Source organism: Rattus norvegicus, chromosome 8 (genome assembly GCF_021556685.1).
Source record: "Rattus norvegicus strain SHRSP/BbbUtx chromosome 8, alternate assembly SHRSP_T2T, whole genome shotgun sequence".
NCBI classification, from domain to species: Eukaryota; Metazoa; Chordata; class Mammalia; order Rodentia; family Muridae; genus Rattus; species Rattus norvegicus.
The window spans coordinates 83,973,286-83,992,142 of NC_141541.1; the positions used below are offsets into that span (position 1 = coordinate 83,973,286).

General features: G+C 42.6%; 1 protein-coding gene across 2 annotated transcripts in view; it reads right to left on the bottom strand.

Moving 5' to 3' along the window:
• Tmod3 (tropomodulin 3) overlaps window positions 1-18,857 on the bottom strand; it is a 60,360-nt gene that overhangs the window by 22,799 nt on the left and 18,704 nt on the right. For both annotated transcript variants that reach the window (XM_087561197.1, NM_001011997.1), the window contains 2 exon segments: window positions 9,245-9,415; window positions 3,501-3,657 (listed from right to left, as the gene is read on the bottom strand). In XM_087561197.1, coding sequence (XP_087417323.1) covers window positions 3,501-3,657; window positions 9,245-9,370 — 283 coding nt within the window. In that variant the 5' untranslated portion in view covers window positions 9,371-9,415.

Here is an 18,857-nt window from a genome sequence, read left to right on the forward strand (position 1 = left end):
ATTTTATTTTTGAGACATAGTCTCACTGTGTTGCCCTGGCTGTCCTAGACACAAAGATTCAGATTAAGGTATGTGCCACCACACAGGATACTACATTAGTGTTCAATGTCCCCAACTCTGGCCTTCTAGGGCACCTGCACTCATGTGCACACTGATACACAGATACACATAATTTAAGTTAAAAAATGTAAATCCTGGACATAACTTTCCTTTTTTTAAACCTTTAAGATTTTAGCTTTATTTGTATGTGTATTTTGCCTGCGTGTATGTGTCACGTGTTTGTGGTACCTGTGGAAGCACAGGAGGGCATCAGATCTGCTGGGACTAGAGTTATAGGTAGTTGTGGATTACCATCTGTACTGGGAATCAACTCCTGTCCTCTGGGAGAGCAGCCCTGCTCTTAACCAGTGAGCCCATCTCTCCAGCTCCTCACATAACTTTCAATAGGTGCATTTTTTTTTTTATAAAAAACAAAAACAATTCGAAGCATCTATTATCAATAGACAATACTATGTATGACTGACTTTAATTTCCTTATTCAACAAAGTCCAGGACTGGAATTTTAAAATGGATTAAAAAAAAAAAAGACTATGCCAGGAAAACTGATCTCTGGGGAAGTATGAAGTGATACAGTCCTAAGGAGTGACAATGGGCCTTTAAGCCCTTGTTGTAGAACTTCAGACACCACCAAACCCTACATACTGCCACTGTAAAGACATCTGACTACAGGCTTTTTCACTAACTCAGGAGTCAAAATGTTCTCCAGAGAAGTCCTATTCTTTGGAATAATGGAGAACCTGAGTGTTCTGGAGAGCTGAAGCAAGTGCAAGCGAGGTGAAGGGTATTTAAGAAGCCATTCATTTAAGACAGCTGGTTAATTCACCTTTAGGAAACAAGGTATAATGGATGGGCTTCTTGGGAAGGCGGCCAAGAATATTATATTCTCAGAGCTGGGAAACAAACAGAAACAATCAAGTGCAGGGCTGTGCCCCAGGGGAGCAGCAGGGAGAACAGGAGGGCCCTAAGGGACAAAGGGAAGCAGTCCAGATAGAGGGAAGCTGGCAGGAGCCAATGGAGAAGGAGTCATAAGCGGACAACAGAAAGGCAGTAGGAGATATTAACGGCTGGGCACGTAATTTCTCCAAGTGGCAGCTCCATCCGTATGTACAGCACTGTGCCTTTTTAACTGAGACAGACTACTGACGATCTGCTCAGTATGCTGGGAAATTACTGCCACCGTCAGCACTGAGCATGGTCATCATTGTTAGGAACAGCTAGATAAACACTGTCCTTCGCCCTCGTCTTTGTGCCCAGCTGCCTACTTTGCAATTCTAGTTTACTTACTTGTACGTGTATGTGGTGTAAGTCAGGGTCTCGTGTAGCCCAGGCTAGCCTCGTACCGATTCTCTTGCTTCCACCTCCTCAGTACCGGGAGCACAGAGTATCCACCATACCACACCCAGTTTGTGCAGTGCTGGGGATTGAACCCAGGGTTTCTTACATGAGGCAAGCATTTTTTCCAACTCAGCTACATCCCCATTACTATTTTGCAAACGTTTAAAGAGGCAAAAGCCCATCTCTTTTCACATTTTAATGTGATACATACAGGTGAAAGAAACATATACATACAATTTTAACCTTTAAACATTTAGAATTATAAAGAAGTTATTTGGATTAATCTCTGCCAAAATTATTTCATATCATGACAGTACTCCTAAAGGAGTTGTCAGTTAGACGAATTGAACAGATGTATGCTGTGGGTCTGCCTATAAAAAAATACGCTTAGAGGGTTGGGCCGTAGCTCAGTGGTAGAATGTTTTATTTGTCATACACAAGGTTCTGGGTTTAACTCCAACACTGAAAAGGAAATGCACTTGAACCAGCCTCAGTGAGGCGTGGAGGCTCATCCCTATAACCCAGCACACTGGGATGCTGAGGCAGAAGGACTGGTCAGCGCCTAAGCTAATTCCAGGCCAGTCTGGACTACCAAGAAACAAAACAAATCCTAAAAACCCAAACAAATAACAACAAAAACCCACGCCCATAACTCTTCCCTATCAGGTAAGAAGGAAAAGGAAAGAGAAAACCCATTCCTCACGCTGTTCCCTGACTTGCCCATGCACATATAGACAGGAAGTAAATGAGTGAACGCAGTAATAAGAAAAAAGCAAAGTGGGGCTGGAGAGATGGTTACAGTGGTTAGAAACACGTGCTGCTCTTCCAAAGGACCCAAGTCCCAGCACCCATTATTAGGCAGCTCAGGACTTGCAACTACATGACCCCTCTTCTGGCCTCACAGGAACCCTTACACAGGGGTGCACAAAACCCACACACTTTAAAAAAGAAGCCCTCCAATTAAAAAAAACCACAAAAACAAAACAAAACAAACAACAATGGCTTTCATTGCATCAGGAGACCTACCTAATGTACATAATTGTATTCTATATGCTTATATATTTGGTTCTAGTTTTATGTACTCTGATTTTCTTCTAAATGCTTTTTTTAATTCTATGTGTGGGGATGTGTGTTGTGTGCAAGTGAGAGCAGGTTCCCTTAGAGGCCAGAAGAGGGTGCTGGAGCCTTTGAAGCCGGAGCTTCAAACAGTTGTGAGCTGCACAATATGGGAACTGGGAACTGAATTCAGGTCCTCCTCCGGAACAGCAGCAAGTGGTCCTAACCACTGAACCATCTCTCCAGCCTTCATTGGACTATAGTGTACTGACTTCTATAGTATACCCTGCATATAAGCTAAGCCATCTTGGAGAATCTTCTAGCTAGCTGTACTTTAAAGTAAAAGTCTCTATTTGTCCTCAGTTCCCCATTTCTGCTTTTTCAGGTAGCTCATGCCCCACTTCTAAGTTATTTGTGTTAGCCATTACTTCGTGAGCTGTGTCTTTCATTAGTGAACTTTTTCACTCTACGAAGTGAAGTTCAATCTAAGCCAAGTCTTCACTTCATGTGGTGTTTGTTCTTGTTTATTGATTAAGGAAGATAAAGCAGGGTGCTCAAATGTAAGAGAACAAATGAATTAGATACTACAATATCAAAGAGCTAAGAGACTAGAAAAACTTCCTCAAACTCATGATAGGAAACATGAGCAAACAAAAATTATGTATATTAAGGACACCTAAAAAGCATACATTATTTATGGAATTTCACTTTAAAGACTTTTAAGAGTTAGGAAAGAGCACGGCTTTGCTCTCGCTTGTACTCTGTAATAAACTAGAGTGTTTTACATTTGCTTCAACAACTTATAGCGAAGAAGGTTGTACAAAGCCTCTGTGTAATCAAACTTCACTAATGAATGGTTAAAAAAAGAACTCTGGATAAGTTGATAAAAATATGTGACATGTCTAAACTACCCCGTAAACTTTCAGGTTGCCAGCAGTGTATCTTTGAAGGGTGTTGATTATCTACATCCAAACCCAATTTTCCCCATGGGTATCGAGTATCAAAAGAACGGAAAGCTGCTGAATGACAGCACACAATCCTGGGCTTACCTTTCTTCTCTCCAGTGTAGGGTACATAGTCTTCCCGGTCTTTATACTCCAATGCTTCCTTCTCTAAGTAGGAAAGGAGCCGTTCTCTGTCAAAGGGTCCTGTGGCGGACTTTGATGTCTGGTTCTTCTGCCGGAACCCTGCAGGCAGAAGGGCATTCTGCCAAAGAGAATGAGTCAGCCATTATGACCACCCAACCACCAAGAATGACAACAACATAATGCATCTATAGACTTCCCATGCAAGAAAGATCAAGAAACTAGCATGATACTTACATTAAATACCTCCTTGCAGGATTCTGGGAGAGTCATGTGAGATATGTGGGGCTTTTGTTTTTTTTTTTAATTTAAACATTGATGTACTTATTTTGGGTGTGGGATAGTACAAGTGCCATGACATGTACATAGAGATCAGAGGACAAGTTTTAGGAGTTGATTCCTTCTGTACATTGACATATAGGTTGTCAAACTTACTGATAACTGCCTTTACTACTGAGCCATCTTACTGGCCTACAGATCTTTGCTTATTGATGAGACAGGGTTTCTCTGTAGCCCTGGCTGTCCTGGAACTCGATAGGTAGATCAAAGTGGCCTTGAACTCCGAGATTCACCTGCTTCTCCCTCCCATGTGATGGGATTAAAGGGGTATGTTAGTGCTACTGGCAAGTCTCCATATTTTTTTAAGTAGGTAGAGTTCACTTATATTATAATTAAAAATAGGCTCCTACGTATTTTCTTCAGATAGTATCCCACTAGCAGCCAACAGCCACTGGCATTTTTTTTAAACAGGCTCTTGACACACTACCTTGGCTGGCGTGGCACTCACAATGTGGACCACACTGGCCATAAACGTGCGTGATCCTTCCGAGTATTCCAATTATTGGAATGAACCATTTGGCTTGGCCTCACCCTTTAATTTTTAAGTATTCATGGGTCATTATTTTTCCAGGTATAGTTTTTAAATTTACGTTGATATTTATATTAGAGTTGATCTTTGTTTTTCTCCAAAGATTATTAAGGAAAAAGTTTTCCTAGCTTGGCTTAAATTCTAGCATTCAGGAAGCTGAAGCAGGGGAATAGTAAGTTTAATGTTCAAACAATAGCAACAACAATTTTCTTGATGCTTACTAACTCATCTGTAAAAATGCATATAAACTAATTCTGTCATAGAAGAATTGCAAACTACATGTTATCCCTTTGTCATGGCTTCTGTACGATCAGAGCCCTTATCAAAATAAAAGCAAGCACAGTCCGACCTCAAGACTATTTACTTAATTTAAATATAGTACCAAACTGCTCACTGAGCATATGTGCATGTGTACACATGAGCATCAGTGTTGCTAAGAACAAGTACTGTGGTTGTTACGCACGCCCCATGGCACCTGAGATACAGAAGAGCTCAGGTTGCTGGTGTTCACACTGCACAGCCTTGCGCTTAGTGTAGAGCACATGCTTGAGTGGAGGTAAGAGAGGAAGCCCTGAGGGAGTGAAGTCTGAGGGAACGTATGTATTGACACAGGCAAGGCCACGTCAAGGACCCCACAGTCTTAGACCATGGAGAAAATGGTAAAGCATTCTCCTTGGGGGTAAAGCTCAGAAGGAAATGGTGAGCCCTTCCCTTCTGGTCCACGTCTGGAGTTTGGCACTGTCTACAAAATGTCCAGCATAGTTTTCTCACAGCCTGAAGACTGTTCTATCGAGTCAAGGTGCTGGTAAACATTCTGTCATGGTCTTGACAGCCCCTCACAAAAGTTATTGGCCCAAGTTAAAAACCCCTAGACAGTCTCTTACATGGTTTCTAGATCTTAAACCATTTGATTTAAATTGGTCTCACTGACTCCTGCCAAATACATTGCTGACAGCTCTGTTATCTTGAGTAGTCCCTCAGGCTTAGGTATAAGAAGTTTTTCTTGTAATAGTAATTATGGCCAAAGGACCTTACCTGTGTATAGACATATCACTTAGCAACAAGAACAATTTCATAAAGCACATTTTTAGCATGCTTGAATTTAATTCTCAGTACCACTCCTTTCCCTAAAAGCTCACAACACTTCAATTCTTAAAGGACACAGAAAACCAATGTGTTTTCAAGAAAGGTGGTCAAGCTTTGCAAATAACCACCGCCTTGAAGTTTTCCCTGCTATCTGCTCCTGGTTTTCCCTGCTATCGGCTTCTCCTTGAGTCACATTTCAAAGACTGAATGGTTCCGCTTTAGCCTTGTGCAGCCTATGACACAAGTAACAATCACTTGACAAATTAAGACAAGTATACATCTACACTGTCCTCGACTTAACAATGGGTCACTCTAAGATAGCATAAAAGCACACCATACAATCATTTTGGTTTTTATTTTCAGTATAGCACATAAGTTCACTTATGTGAGGTAGTAAATACTTTTATTTTTTTTACAAACTAGGCTTTACATTAGGTGATGTACAAATGCAGACTTATTTAAGTGTTCTAGGAACATTTAAGGTAGGCTAGGCAAAGCTATGATGCTAATAGGCTTGATATATTAAATGCATTTTCAATGTATAATATCTGTAACTTAGGATGGGTTTATCATGGACAAAAGACTATTGTTAAGAAATATCCATATTCAGCATTGAACTACCTAAGGACCCAGCTATACCTCTCTCTTGGGCATATACCAAAAGATGCCCCAACACATAACAAAGACACATGCTCCACTATGTTCATAGCAGCCTTATTTATAATAGCCAGAAGCTGGAAAGAACCCAGATGCCCTTCAACAGAGGAATGGATTCAGAAAATGTGGTACATCTACACAATGGAATATTACTCAGCTATCAAAAACAATGACTTTATGAAATTCATAGGTAAATGGGTGGAACTGGAAAATATCATCCTGAGTGAGGTAACCCAATCACAGAAAAACACACATGGTATGCACTCGTTGATAAGTGGATATTAGCCCAATGCTCGAATTACCCTAAATGTACAGAACACATGAAACTCAAGACGGATGATCAAAATGTGAATGCTTCATTCCTTCTTTAAAAGGGGAACAAGAATACCCTTGGCAGGGAATAGGGAGGCAAAGTTTAGAACAGAGGCTGAAGGAACGCCCATTCAGAGCCTGCCCCACATGTGGCCCATACATATACAGCCACCAAACTAGATAAGATGGATGAAGCAAAGAAGTGCAGACCGACAGGAGCCGGATGTAGATCGCTCCTGAGAGACACAGCCAGAATATGGCAAATACATAGGCGAATGCCAGCAGCAAACCACTGAACTGAGAACGGGACCCCCGTTGAAGGAATCAGAGAAAGATCTGGAAGAGCTTGAAGGGGCTTGAGACCCCATATGAACAACAGTGCCAAGCAACCAGAGCTTCCAGGGACTAAGCCACTACCCAAAGACTATACATGGACTGACCCTGGGCTCCAACCTCATAGGTAGCAATGAATAGCCTAGTAAGGGCACCAGTGGAAGGGGAAGCCCTTGGTCCTGCCAAGACTGAACCCCCAGTGAACGTGATTATTGGGGGGAAGGCGGTAATGGGGGGAGCATGGGGAGGGGAACACCCATACAGAAGGGGAGGGGGAGGGGCTAGGGGGATGTTGGCCTGGAAACCGGGAAAGGGAATAACAATTGAAATGTAAATAAGAGATACCCAAGTTAATAAAGATGGAGGGAAAAAAAAGATACATTTAAATAAAAGAGAAGTGTAAAAAGAGCTCAAGATCAATCCCAGAAGAGATAAATAGTGAAAAATCTCTTCACCATTTTTGAAAAATTTCAATGCTGGTCCTTTTAATTCTGCTTAATCCTAGGTAGTGGTTAATATTCCTTTGTACTTATCTCATCAGTGCTAGATGGGGTTGGAGTGTAATTTATCAAATCGTTCAGCTGGCACGCAGATTGCAAATCACACAATGCTTCAATCTTCAGTTCCCACATCCAAGCCCTGTGCTTCAGCCTCATCACTTCTGTCCAGGCTTCTGCCTCCCCTCCCACTTCCGGCTCCTTCCTTGGCTCACAGTCTCCTGGCCACTGTTGCAGTCAACTCGTTCAGAGAGCTTCCTCAGGGACTCGTGTCTTCCTGATATCTACCCTTCTTCCTCATGACCCGATCTGCCCCTATATTGGTGGCATCTGAATGCAAGACTTGTGCTTAATCATTTCCGAATTATAGCCCTAGCAGTTTACAGATATTTAATGAATTCTTTTTTATCAATATATGAATTTACTATACAATTATCTGGTCAACATCCAAAGATACTATGTTCAGAAACCAAATTTTTTCTATCTCTTCAAGAAAAACAGTCAGCCTTCCTTGCTAACAAGGTCTCCAACGTATGGATGGATAGATGGCACCTTTTTGGCTCCATGTTCTCTCTATGATGGGCTCTTCTGCAGTGTCTAGCCTCCTTCTGAGCTGTCTGCTCCTTCCCAAATCCTGCGGGGGTGGAGTCCCCTCCCCCTTACTGTGCAGCGCACACCTCTTTGTCCCCTGTCATCTTTGGCCAATTTTGCGATCTACCTTCAGCACATAGTCGGCCGCCGACTCTGAGAACCTCTGATGTACCCTAGTAATGTTTCTGTTTTCCTGAAATTCCCCTCTGGTTGTTCCCTAAAACTCCTCATTGTTAGCCTCCATCCAGAGCAAATGTATTTGCCACCCATGTTCTTTTCAATCTACCCCTTACCAACTCAATCAGTTGGCCTTCTCCCTTCCAGACATGAGCACCCTCTCACGTGTAGACCTGCCAGCCACGTGGCATTGTTTAGCTCTACACTCAGTAGACTCCGCCCTTCCTTCCACCAAATGCCAGTCTTACTCTGCTCAATCCCAATCCATCCCTCCCACATTTCTAGCCCCCACCCACGCCTTCATCATCATCCTTTCCCTCCATCTGCACCATAAGCTGAGATCATGGCCTTACACGGCAGCGTATAGAATTTTAGATGGCAGAGGTGGGATCCTGCAGGGTGTTGGCAAGGGAACAGATCTGAAGAGAGGGCCCTGCAGAGATAGTTAGGTGCTCTTTAATTCAAACATAAGCTTCAGGAAAAGAGAAAAAATAGACTGTGTGGAGGTTAGGGGGAGCTCATAGCTCCCAGGGCTCATGGTTTTGCGCTTTTTTTATATAAGTAAAAAGGGAACTACTAAAAGTTTTTGAGACAATCTCCAGTAGCAAATTTTTGCAGAATTTTGCAGCATCTTTCCCTTAAGAGGCTGGAGACATGAACACTTGGCCCAAGGCAACCAATTTCCTTTTTGTTTGAAATACTAGACTTGAAAGAAAGATGTCAAATAAAACTGAATAAAAAAGAAAAAAGAAAAAAGAAATATCCATGTTCAGATCTGCCCCTTAGATCTGTTCTACCAATGCTAATAACTTAGATCAGTTGGTCAACCTTTCTTAAGTACCATTATAATTAGGTTTAGGCCACTAAGAACATTCTAGAGGCACCTATACTGGTGCCAGCCTGGTAGTCTGAAGAGAAACAGATTAGCATAAATTAAAGGGCTAATTAGCTACTACTAATTTCAATTACACAAAGGGAAGTTTGTAGTGGAGAAGAAAATTGGTGTAGATGTTTAACGATAGTTTAAAATGTCTGTGTCATAACATGTAGCGGTAGATATAGGGGCCTGGAAAAGAAGCAAAATGCCAGTTCATTTGGATGGAAAGTGGGTGAAGGGGCTGGGAAAGCAGCTACTGACTTAAACAGTCAGAAGGGCTACTGCAGGTCTCTTCTTTGTCAGCACCAACCTCGGGGTCAAGATCGTCCAGGACAGTTTCGAGCTGTTTCAGCTCTGACTCCGACAGCTTGCCTAGGAGCTCATCCTCATCCAGGTCCTTATAGTCTCCCAAGTCTTTCCGGAACGGCAGTGCCATGGCTCAGTGTCGGCAGTCGCCGGCTCCTTCCACCACTTCTTATAGCTACGGAGAGAAGAAAGAGAGCCTTTTACAGGTAACTCTTATGTACTGCGTCTGTCACTGGGGAAAGGGAAGGGCTCGTTCCTGTGTCCCTCATTCCTGACGGCATCATCTGCTGCTCCCCTACAGACCATCGAGCCGTCACTGTCTCTGCAGGAAAATAATCAAGATGGAGAAGGGAGTGAAGATGAAAACCATTAAAACAATTACTTGGTAGAATGTACAATTCCTGATGACTGAATTTTAGTGGCAAAATGAATTTTTTTTTGCCAAAATAAACTTCTGGGACATCAATTTATCCTAATGGAGAACATTTGCTTTATTACAAACTATTTAGGAGAACAGTACAACATGATGGCAACATAGGAAAAATAGCAATATATGTCTCACAGGAAGGAACAGTAGTTGCTTGCCTCTGAGAAAGTTTTTAAAAAATATTTTTCAAAAAGACTATTTTAGAAGCTGAAGAAATGGCTCAGCAGTTGCGAATACTTCCTGCAGAGAGCGTTTGGTCGGTTCCCAGCATTCTCATGGAGTGGCTCACAACTGTAACTCATTCCAGAGAACCTGATACTCTCTTCTGGCTTCCAAGGGCGCTAGCACACATGTGATACACACATATACATGCAAACACTCACAGGTACATGTAAAATAAAAACAAGAGAATCTTCTACAGACATTTTCAAAGGAAAATATTATTTTTCTATTACTAGGTTGTTTGTTTATTTAAGCTTTCTTCCTTCCTTCCTTCCTTCCTTTTCTTTCTTTCTTTTTTTTTTTTTTTGACATGGTCTCTCAATATAGCCCAGGCTAACTTACCAGGAACTCACTCCAAAGATCAAGCTAGCCTTGCATTCAAGGTGAACCTTCTGCCTTGACCCCATGAGTGCTAGAAACACAGGTGCATGCTACCACACCCAGCTGAAGACGCTTTAAAGAACAACAAAAAGCCATTCTGAAAACACAGTAAAACACACTGGGATGTGCCACCCAGGAGTTGGCAGGATGGTCAAGAAGGCCCACCTACAGGGAAGGCTCTTCATTTGGTCAGTGTGGCTCTACCTAACAACGGAATCAGGGGCAGCAGCTACACATACAGCATACAGAGGACTACCCTGGAGGAAAGGACACCGGGAACATGCTGCAACAAAAATGGGGAGCAGGCAGTCAGGTACTCCACCACATACAATGTTCCCATGGGCTGAGACGGTGCCAGCACTAGTGGCTGACCTCAGCCTTGGTTGGCTGTGAGACGAACAGCTCGCCAGGGCTGATCTGTAGCCTTTGCTACCTTTTCTTCTAAGAGTTCCCAGCTTAATATTTTAGCTTGTTTATCTTCACTCATTATAGACCTTTGTCTCATTATAGAAAGTAAGATTTAACTAAAGAGCCTGACAGCCACTGATTTTACTGGCAACCACCTTAGGTCTGATTATAAGCAAATGGGCAGTAGTCATTTCTGTAGTTGTTTCACTGCAGACATTTTGTGTCAGGCCTGGGCTATGCTTGTTTAATGCAATTCCTCTGGGCTAGCAGTTACTCCTGACTCTTTTTTCCCTTCATGTAGCACAAGCTGGGGATCTTCTTATGCTGAGATTATAGGTGTGTGCTATTGTGCCTACATTGCTTTTTGTTGTTATTATTGTTTGGTTTTAGCAAAACCATTGTTAAGCAATTCCCGCTCTGTACTTCCAACTTTAAGACCACAATTTGTTTGGATTGATCTATCTATCTATCTATCTATCTATCTATCTATCTATCTATCTATCTATCTATCTATCTATCTATCTATTGTCTATCTATCGTCTACCCAGGGCCTGTGAATGCTACATAAGCACCCTACCACTGAGTGGCAGAGATGCCTTCCAAAAGTTCTCTGGGCTGAGTGTATCAGATGTAGCCACACTTGTCAAGATCCAGAGTCCAGGGCCTTACCCCACTTTCCTGATTGACAAATCAAGTATAGTCATGGCCTGGTAAGAACCTATAACTTACATTTCTGATAAGTTCCCAGAACTTTCAAATCTATTAACCATAAAACATGATGTCAAAGGAGGTGATGGATAATTTTGAGAGGAAAACTATTTAAAACAAGATTCCTTTCATAAAATATTCCCTTCATAAAAATACCAGTAGTGTGATTATTTGAGACAGGTAAGGATAACAGATTGCTAAGCACTTATATATCAAGGATAACTTTTCTAGCTGGGTCTCAGCACAGGTTTGTAACTTCAGTCATTGAGGAGACTTACAAAGGGGAAACAAGTTCAAGGCCTACCTGGTGGGTTATAGGATCCATTCAAAGCAAGCTAGACAATTTAGTGAGACTGTCTCAAGAGTTTAAAACTATAAAAGGAGGGCTGTGATGTGCTTCAGTGGCATTGCATTTGCTGTATGCGAGATCCTAGGTTCAATTCCCAGGATTTTACACACACACACACACACACACACACACACACACACACACACACACACAGAGAGAGAGAGAGAGGCAGAGACAGAGAGACAGGGAGAGAAACGACAGAGAGATAACAAAAAGTTGATATTAAAAATATGATATATAGTAAAGACAATGTCTTAACCAGTAATTCTCTAAAAATGTACATATAAAAAGATAATTATTTATATTCTCTTAATTCTCTAAAGTATCCCAATATGATGCAGAAATTCAAAATGACCCTATTAAAATATTCTCATGCACAATGATAAATGAGATCTTATTGGCAAACGGAATGCTGCAATACAGGCCACCCTGGTTTTACAGATTTGGGATACAACACATATAAACCGTTTACTCCAGTACACTGCTTTTTCTTGTCCTAAAGTAGTATCTAGCTAAGGTGTGCCGGGGTACTTTAGGAGTGAAATGAACACTCACAAACACACTACGCACAGCACCCCAGCACAGCAGTCACCTCTGCAGCTTCCCTCCCCCCAGGCCCAATTACCAAGGAGTCCCCTGCTCCCTGGAGTCCGCTGGGAGTTGTGCTCTCCGTCTTTATTACACCGCAAGTTCACACACGAGTCCTCCGAGGACGGACCTCCGTGCCTCCCTGGCCATGGCTTTGGGTTGCTGCTCAGTTGTACTCGTTACACTCATTTCAAGTTCAAGTCAGCAACTACTCCATCCTGTGAACAGTTGAGCTCCTAGCAGTTTCCCCCTCTGCTTCTTTGCTATGAAAATAATCCACCTATTTCCTGGTATAGACATATAGTTCCTCTGTGGCTCAAACCTAGGAATGGAATTGCTGGGGGAAGGCAATCCCAAACTATGTTGAAGTGACTGGACCAATTTATATTTACTTTTTTAAAGATTTATTTATTATAAAAAATATATATGTATATGTATACACACACACACACACACACACACACACACACACACACACACACTGTAGCTGTCTTCAGACACACCAGAAGAGGGCATCAGATTCCATTACGGATCATTGTGAGCCACCATGTGGTCGCTGGGAATTGAACTCAGGACCTCTGGAAGAGCAGTCAGCGCTCTTAACCACTGAGCCATCTCTCCAGCTCCCAATTTATATTTCTAAAAGATTCCATATATGACAATTCCTGAGCTCTTGTATGTTTTTAGTATATTGGAGTTTTAATTTTCTGGCATTCTGGCATATGTGAAATGGTATTTCACCATGGCTTTAATGTGCACGGTGATAGATTATGACAAGGTTATGCACTGTTTTACCAATCCTTTTCTTTGGATAACCTATTGCTCATTTTTACAAGCACACTGTCGTGTGTGTGTGTGTGTGTGTGTGTGTGTGTGATACATGCTTGTTATTGTGGATGTATACCACAATGTGTGCAGGTATGCATGCACATGCATGTCAAGGTCAAAGGTTGATGTGTGGTGTGTTTCCTTGATCTCTCCATCTTTTGATTTTTTAGAGACAGTCCCAAAACAAAACAATACCTGAACTCTACTGAAGTTCAATGATTCGGCTACACTGTCTGGTCAATGAGCCTCAGGGATTCATCTGTCCCCCCACTCCCAAGCAGTGGGCACAGGAGGCAATTTGCAGGCACTCACCACCATGCTGAGATCTTTTATGTTCTAGGATCTGAACTCAGATCTTCACACTGATAGGTCAGGGTCTGTACCTTCTCAGCTACTGCCCTACTCCAGTGGTCTTTTAAGAGGAATCTTTAATTTATTCTAGGTAGTAATTTTTGTTATCAAGTTTAATTTTCTGATCAATTTTCCCTCCTCCATCTTCTCCCAGATCCTCTCCACCCATCTAACTCCACATCTTCTTTCTCTCTTTAGAAAACAAATGAGCAAATAAAAAAGCAAACCAACTAGAATAATAATAATAGTAAGAGAAGAAACATGCATACAAATAAAACCCTATAAAAACATAAAATTAGGGATTATATCATACAAGCAGTAGAACAGTAAGATAAAGAACATCCCCCACCCCCCAAAACCAGAATAAGACAAAAAATCCCAAACCAAACAAACTACAAAAACATCATTAATTTTTCATTGGCCATCTACTTGTGTGGCATGGGGCCTGCCCTCAACTGTGGTTTGTGTACCCAGTGAGACACCACTGCAGAAAACTGGTTTTTCCTTTGCAACTGATTGTCAATTGGAGATAGCTGCTTCTGGTTAGGAAGCAGGGGCAGGATCTCATATCTGCATCTCCCTCTCATCTCCAGTCTGTCTGTCTGGAGCCTGTGCAGGCCCCGTGCTTGCTGCCACAGTCTGAGTTCGTATGTGAGTCAGCTTTGTTGTGTCTGGAAGACACCGTTTCCTGGGTGTCATCCGCCCCTTCTGGCTGTTACAACCTTTCCGCCTCCTCTTCCCTGAGCTCCTGGAGCCCTGGGGGAGGGATTTAATGAGGACATTTAGGACTGAGTGTTCCAGAATCTCTTGCCCTCCGCATACTGTCCAGTTGTGGATCTCTGTTAGTCCTCATGTACTATGGCAGGAAGGGACATCATCTATAGGATGACGGCTGAGCGAGACACTGATCCATGGTGTGCTGGCTAGTTTTATGTCAACTTGACAAAGGCTAGAGTCATCTGAAAGGAGGGGATCTCAACTGAGGAAGTACCTTCGTTAGATCCAGCTATAAGGCATTTTCCCTACTTAGTGATTAAGGACCCAGCTCACCGTGGGTAGTGCCATCCCTGGACTGGCAGTCCTAGGTTCTGTAAGAGCAAGCCGAGCAAGTCAATAAGCAGCCTCTCAGCAGCCTCTCCACCAGCTCCTGACCCTAGGTTTCTCCCCTGCTTGAGTTCCTGTTCTGACTTCATTCAATGATGAAATGGTATGGAAGTGGAAGCCGAGTAGCTCCTCCCCTCTCCAGCGGCTTTTGGTCATGGTGTGTCATCACAGCAATAGTATCCCTAACTGACAAGGAAGTATGGCAGGATATCGTTAGGAGTCACTTTATTGCTGTGTTCCTTTAGCAGAACAATAGGCCTCGGGCCCATGGCCTATTTAGTCTCAGGTTCTTAGCCACTTAAGCCTCGTCAGGCATGGGTTCCATCTACTTCACCGAGTGGCGATGGTCGCTCTCACAGCGTCTGTGCTGCAAATGCACCGTGTGTCATGCAGGACCTTACTGGTGCAGATCACGGGGTCTGTAGTTGTGTTCCGTTAAGTCTTACTACTTTTGTATATCATAGGGGAACATGTTTCTGTGGCTTTCATTTCAGTTTGTTTTTCTTTTTCAAAACAATAGAGAAGTCATTTCCTTGTGATTCAGATTCTGGAATTTTTGCCAAGATGAAAGAACTTCCAGTTAATACAGTCAATTTTTCTAGAAACTTCAATTGTGCTTCAACAAAGTATTAACAACTAGTATTCAGGATACCTAACCTCACTCAAAACTCACATCTGCACTTTCTTTTATCCTGTGTTCCCACTCTTAGAGTCCCCAATTCCCCTCAGCCTTTACGGAGGAGCATCTGTATATGAACAGTGTCCCAGGACAGCAGTCCAGAGCTGCTCTGGGAGTGGCTTTCTTATGCTTCTGTTCTGAGGATGGCAATGCTATCTGTCACCTGTCCTCTGAGGATAATTTATTAGAAGAGAACAAATTCTGAATGTCAAGGAGGTCAAACCAATACGGTGGACACATGCAGCAGCGCGGACTAAAGGACATATTTAATGCAATAAGCCACACACAGAAAGTCAAACATTAGGTTCTCACATATAAGAAGAAGTTAAAAAGTTAATTCCAGGGCTGGGGATTTAGCTCAGGGGTAGAGCGCTTGCCTAGCAAGCACAAGGCCTTGGGTTCGGTCCCCAGCTCTGAAAAAAAAAGAAAAAAGAAAAAAAAAAGTTGTTAATTCCATAGACATTGAGTAGATGTTTCTACAGGCTAAGAAGTTGTGCATGGAGGATGGCTAATGGGCACTAAACTATAACTAGGTAAGAATATGTCCTTGGGCTTTACAGAAGGGACTTGAATTTGGCTGTTTTTGTAAATGTAAATTAGAATAGTTACATTATTCATGGATGTATTGTCTATCCTTGGTTCATGTGGCACTGTGGGTGAGATGAATAATTACAGTGGTCTGCAGAGCCTAAAACATTAACTATTGGGGTTAGGGATTTAGCTCAGCGGTAGAGCACCTGCCTAGCAAGCAGAAGGCCCTGGGTTCGGTCCCCAGCTCCGGAAAACAAAACAAAACAGGGGCTGGGGATTTAGCTCAGTGGTAGAGCGCTTACCTAGGAAGCGCAAGGCCCTGGGTTCGGTCCCCAGCTCCGGAAAAACAAAACAAAACAAAACAAAACAAAACAAAACAAAAAACATTAACTATTGGCCTTCACAGAATAAAAGCTGCCAACTCTTCACAGAAAAATGCGAATTCCTCAGCACAAACTGGTTTAACCAGCTTTCCAGCACCATCTCTAGCTGCTCCCTATCACAATACCCTGGCTCTAAAAAGATACAAACTCTAGATCCCCACACCCCTGCTTACCATGCTGTCTCCAGATGAAATACATTCTTTAACCACATCTATTTCTTCCTCAACTGAAGCCCTATACATTCTTCAAGGCCTTACTGAACTTACTGAACATCATATATCCCGAGAAACTTCATGAGGCTCCATCCTTACACAGTCACAATCTAATATACTTGCAGCTGTCCCCACATAGTCTATGTAAGTCTGAGGATACAAGAAAGTGTTTGAGGAAACAAGAAGGTGTTTTGAGGTTGGTAAACATAAGCTATGAAGGTTGGAAGTCGTGAGAACCTTGAATACTAGTGAAAGTGAGTTAAGGAACATGGGAGGAAGGAAAATGCTTCAGATCTCTTCCACGTGCTACCCTTGTGGTGAGACTTCAAAGTTCAGGGCTTTAACATGAAACAGAGGTAATACTAACACTTCTAAAATGTATCTCTTTTTTTAAACTTAAAAAGATACTTAGAAGCTTCAGGGCATCCACTAGAATCCACTTCTCACAGTCAAACTGACTCCAGATAAGTACTGCCAACCAACAGCCTGTTTTCCTCCCCACCTGTCTATTCCTGAGGTGGGATCTATTCCCCTTCCCTGGTTCTGGGACTCTGCTCCCCTCCTCCAACTACTAAGACCTAAAAGAAGTTTCAAATGTACACCTAAGAAAAAGTTCCCTCCCTAAACTCCTTTGCTTTATCTTCTGCACGAACGCACCCACGCACGCACGCACGCACCCTGGTAAATTCAGGTGTTTCCTAGAACCTGCATCTAGGACAGCTCCAAAAGCAGCTAGCCCAGATGGTCCCACAACCTGGACTACAAGTAAAATAGCCTGCTCTTCCCAGACTTGACCAACATGCCAGCTTTTTGCTACTACCCTCCTCTCCCAGTAACAGCACCCCAATAGCAGCAGGACGTAGTCACAGATGATTACATTGTCCCTTATTTTGTTATAAAAAAAAAAAAAAGGCTAAGATGTTGGGATTCATTCAGACTGAAGACTAGAGTCTTAGGTGCATATTTAACAGATGAAAGACGACCTTTTCTTATGTTAAAGGTCTCCTTTAGCATGGCTCCAGGTTCTCCCAGCATCCCTCAGTTCCTACCTGTTACAGGACATGGCAGGCATACTTTCCAGCCCAGGGACTGGGCTTCCCCTCCCCCAGAGGCCCTTTCCATTAACATGCAGACACTTCTGTCTCTTTTGCTCTCTTCTCTCTGCATTTGTGCTTTCTCTCTTTCTCTCCCCCATCCCTTATATGTCCCTCCCCATGATAACTTCACTGATGTAGTCTAGGCCGGTGCACTCTAGAGCTGCTTCCCAATAAACCTGCCTTTTATAGACTCTAATCTGGCTTGAATTGGCTCATTTCACTGGCAGAGAATAACTTATCAGTCTACTCTTGCTTCCAGGGATAACCTTAAATATAGTTAACCTTATATATAGTTAATTGTGCCCCTTATAACCAGACCCCATTAATAAACAGTTCTGTTGTTGTTGCTAGTGGTGTGTTTTTCTTTAAAATAGAGTATTATATAGTCCAAATTGGCCTTGATCTCAAAGATCCTCCTGCCTCAACCTCTAATGCTGGCCAATCAACAGCAATTCAGGTTTAGTAAAAATCCTTGGTGAACATTAGGATACATTTGGTGAACATTAGGATACATTTTCTCCCCTTGAAGAGAGTTTCTAAGTAACATAAGTTGGGCTTGATAGCTGGCACCAAGCCTGAGGACCGCAGTCTGACCCCTAGCACCCACTGGTGAAGGGAAACAATGTCTCCTTGACCTCTACCACGGCACATGTATCCCTTCCACAAACAAACATTGTTACCAACTCTGTCCACTTTTCTCCACGCTTCTATTTATAGAGGAAGGTCTTGACCCAGAGTATGCTATAAAAGCAACTGCGGAGTTCCATGATTCAGAGATAAAGTCTGGATGTACAAGCTGTTACTCCTCATTCCATCATCTTTCCTAGAGGATAGGCCTGAGTTTCCAGGCTCTTCTATCTGTTCTCTTTGCACACCCATGATCTCGCTGTTCTCTGGTTAAACTTCTGTGCAGATTCACATCTCTGCCTACAACAGGACTAGGCAAACTGTAGACAGTGACCTTCCTTCTTTCCTATGCTCATCTACCTCTGATGAATTTCATACAATGACCACTCTTTAATTTTATCCAATCTGGACTTTTCTTCTGAACTCCATACCTGAAAAATAACCTCCCATGTGAAAATCTTTAGCTGAGTTGAGTGGCTGAGATTAATCCTAAGTAGAGCTGTATAAGAACTTGCCAGGTGGTGCTGGCAGACACCTTTAATCCCAGCACTCAGGAGGCTAAGGCAGGTGAGTTTGAGGCCAGCCTGGTCTACAGAACAAGTTCCAGAACAACCAGAAGGATATGTAATAGCACATCTAGTTTTACATGAGCTCTTAGGAGTCTAACTCGGTGCTTTACCATGGACTCATCTTCTCAGTCCAACTCAAGAATTTGACCAATT